This window comes from Otolemur garnettii, unplaced genomic scaffold (assembly GCF_000181295.1).
Source record: "Otolemur garnettii isolate 467f Iridium unplaced genomic scaffold, OtoGar3 scaffold00003, whole genome shotgun sequence".
In the NCBI taxonomy this organism is placed as follows: Eukaryota; Metazoa; Chordata; class Mammalia; order Primates; family Galagidae; genus Otolemur; species Otolemur garnettii.
The window spans coordinates 43,908,397-43,912,245 of NW_003852398.1; the positions used below are offsets into that span (position 1 = coordinate 43,908,397).

At 41.5% G+C, this 3,849-nt stretch overlaps 1 protein-coding gene across 1 annotated transcript in view; it reads left to right on the forward strand.

The window, feature by feature from the left end:
* Positions 1-1,289: 1,289 nt before the first annotated feature.
* Positions 1,290-3,849, forward strand: part of MEIKIN (meiotic kinetochore factor) — a 93,787-nt gene continuing 91,227 nt past the window's right edge. Inside the window, exons 1-4 of the mRNA XM_023514754.1 lie at positions 1,290-1,419; positions 1,557-1,650; positions 1,977-2,064; positions 3,609-3,663. Coding sequence (XP_023370522.1) covers positions 1,290-1,419; positions 1,557-1,650; positions 1,977-2,064; positions 3,609-3,663 — 367 coding nt within the window. The remainder of the gene's footprint in view (positions 1,420-1,556; positions 1,651-1,976; positions 2,065-3,608; positions 3,664-3,849) is intronic.

Sequence of the window (3,849 nt, forward strand, 5' to 3'; positions counted from 1 at the left end):
CTCCAACTGACAGAGCCTAAGAATTGAGCCCTAAAGCACTAGCTGGGGACAACCTGAGGAATCTTCTACATTAAGTTGATCAGAAGTTCCGCTTTCGAACAATTTGTCCCACGTCCCGCAGCGTTTTTAAAAAGTCCCGATTTTTGGAAAGAATGCACAACAATCTAGGGAAGAGCCAGACAATAGGAAGGGAATATATGGTTTCAGCTGCTGAAAGGTTAATGTAACTCCATTTGTGCAAGAGGTTAATGAAGAGGTTAATGTAACTTCATTTGGAAATGAAAAGCCTAATGTAAACTCCCTACTCCCCTCCTGGGCAAGGTCACCCAGGTGGACCAAGCCCTACTCCTTTGAGCCACAGGTGCTGCCCTATACATAATTTTTTTAAATGTATTATATTTGTAAATTGTACTTATTTTGAAATTAAAAACAAATTACAATACTATTTTTGCGTTCTATGAAAATTTTTGTTGCTCCTTATAGACCAAATTTTTAATCAAGAACACACCCCTCCTCCGCCCCACCCCCAATCAATGGTGTCCCGCTTTACCAATGTTAAAATCTGGTCACCTTATTCTACATTGATCACAGGATGCCCAAAGGTCCAGGAAGTGGCTCCTAGGAACAGAATAAGGGACTCTGCTTGTCCTCAAGAAGTTTCCTAGTGCCGAGGATCTTTGGTTGGACTCTCAAGTATCACTGCCTCTCAGTAAATTGGTGGCCCAGGGGGCTGAACTTGATTCCTCAGGTAAACACTTCTTGTCTCCTTCATGTGCGTTCATTCCTGTTCAACCTTCCCACTCAGCGAGGCCAACCCCGGCTGGACTGCTTGTGCTCAGAGACCCAATTCTTCTCGGTTTTTCAGGCCTTGTGTGGGGCTTGAAAGGGACAGCAGCGGGGGCTGTAGTGGCCATCCAATTAATGAGGAAATGAAAAGTAAATGAGTGACCCCCTGAACCGGGAAAAGGCTTTTCTCATTTCCCAGTAAGGGTTGTTACATGGGAGGTGAGGGAGCCTGCGCCACGCTTGCAGGGAGCCGCGTCCGCGACCGCGCGTCTTCCCAGAAGCCCCTGCACCGCCTAGCCGGCGGAAAAGGCGGGAGCGAGGCCCTGCGGCTGCTGTCCTGAGGCCTCTCCTTTTTCTCGCTCTGTTCTTGTCAGGCTGCTCCGTAGGCCGCCTGCGCCTGGACGCTGACTGCCCCCGACAGTAGAGCTGATCTTCAAAAAGGCGGCGAGACAGGCCGTCTAGGGCTCAGAGGCTCCCCAAGGCCTGGGGCTGAGTGGGCAGAAATGTGGCCACGGCGGGTCTATTCGCGCAAGAAGCGCGGGGGCCAGAAGCTCAATCTGACTCCAACGCCAGACCTGTGCTCCGCCGGGAAGGCCAAGACTCCGCCAGCCCCTGGCTCCAGACTCACCTGCTGTAAGCCCTGGCGAGCTGCCCTGCGGGGCAGGACGGGGCGGCGGGAGGCGACGGCTAGGCCTCAGGCCCGGTACCCTGCCCCGGCCGGGGAGTGGGCTTCCCGGGCTGGGGCCCTGAAACCTGCCGTCTTCTCTCAGGCCTGAAGAGAGAAGGCAAAGCGCCTGGCTTGCCTAAGATCTCTGAGAAGCTGGAGCGGAACGGGCGGGGAGGCAGTGACTCCGGGCCACTCAGGTACGTGACCTCGAGTAACAGCCCCACGCCCTGACCACCTCAGAAAACTGTAATCCTTATTTTCTGTTAGTAGCCTCTCATTTTGAGTCAACGAGGAAAATAAATAGTATACCCCGTTTTAGCTTTTCTCAGTATATAGATAGACCCAGAAATTTGACAACAGAAAGATTTGTTAGAAAAAAATAACATAGCTTGCTGAGTTACCTAAAAGCAAGTATTCTGGTCCTTCCTTTTTCCTAAAGAGGCTTTGGAAGTCTGAACAGCATGAACAGACGTGGAGAGCCAAGTCCAGATGGTGTGAACTAATTGTGGTGTTTGTTTGTTAGCACCCAGTTGAGCACTATGGAAGAGAAAAACCTAGAAGAAAATAGCACTAATGAAGAGACACAGGATGAGAAGACGGCTCCATCGAGTGTATGTGTTTTCTACTGTGGTCCTGGGATACCCTTGGTGTAGAGACTGTCAGTACCTGATGCACCTCCAGAAAAGAATAGCAGGGTCTTTGTTCAGTAGAAATTCCATAGCTTTCTAGTATTTTTATAAACGCTGACAGGGGCTTGAATTTCTGATTCAGGTAGATTCATAGTCATGCATTTTCATTTTTTTCTTTTCCCCTCATGAGAATGTTACTGGCTAATGTTTTATATGAGAAATACGAAATGTTACTTAATCACTCTTATGTCTAGTAGCACTTGAACATTTTAAAGCCATTTTCACATTTTCCATTTGACTCTCTGTTAATGACTAGAAACACGATTTATTACTAAGGATTTAATATATTAAAGGCCATTCTAATATTCATGCATTGTAATATTTTTAACTTCTTGACCTACTGTATTTAATATGGATTCTGTACGATATTTTAAAGCTATACAGTACTAATTTGGGGAAACTCAGATTTTTAAAATTGCTTGTGTTTCATCCGACATTAGCATTAAATTTAATAGTCAAGTTCTAGATTTTTAGCTTATACGTTCCTCTCATGTTTTGGGGAGTGTGCTGTTTCAACATAAGACATTTTTTAAAAAGGCTTTTACTATGTATTTTACCAGTGTAAAGGGTACTTTATAGATGATTTATTTTATGGAATTTTTAAAAAGTTTCGTCACCTTTTTATATATTCCCTTCTGTTCTTTTTTTCTGTGCTTTTAAAAACTTTTGCCTTATTTTATATTCTCTATACCATTGTCTTCAAAAATATGATTTTAGTGTCTTCATAGCATTTTTTGTCTTATAGATAAACTGTAATTTGTATAATTATTTTTCTGTACTTGGGAGATTTAAATCAATTCCAAAGTTTTGCTGTTGTAGATATCAGTGTTTATCCTACTACAGAAGTTTTGTGTACCTCACAGTTAAGGGTTGTAAAGGTTTTTTTCCTTTGCAGTTTTGAAAGCTAGAATATTTTTTTCCTTTTAGCTACAGCTGCTGGAATGGGACATGTTTAAGCTTTTATACTCAAGTAATTGAACATTTTTATTCCTTTTTTGTGAAATGTCCACTCATTATATAATAAAGATAGTTATACTTTTACACATATAACAAATATTTCCATATGTGTTTATTTGCCTTTAATTTTGTTTCTGGTATTTTAGACTTATCTATCAGTCTTTTCTTTTGGCTTATTCATTTACCTTTATATTTTGAGATTAAAAAAAAAAGCCATTCCTCTTTAGGGCATCAGAAAAATAATTCACTTTTATCTTTTATTTATTGATTTATCCCATGGTAGTTAGTTGACTAGTATATTATTGATTCCCTAGATACGTTTATAGTATTTTAATATTAAATATCAGAATACATCTGACCAATAAACTGAAAGAGTATACTATACATATAAAAATGATATGCAAAGTTAACATTAGTTTTTCATTTTTAAATAACCAAATCAGTGTGATACTGTATTATGAAAGTAACCAACCTTATAATTTGTGCTGTCTCTTTCTTATTTCACTTAGGAGTCAGTGACTGATCTCCAGGTTCACAGTAGTTCAAGTAGTGAATTAGTATCAGGTAAGACTGTCAGATTTGAACTCCTGCAACTTTCTTTTCTCCAAACATAAGTATCCATTTGTATCTCTCCCCATTTTCCCAGCTCAGTGCAAGAGGTTTCTGTTCCCTAGTCCAAGGTTAATCCTTCTGTCTGTACTCTAGATCTCATCCTCAGAGCCCTTCAAACACCCATCAGTAAATGTGAAA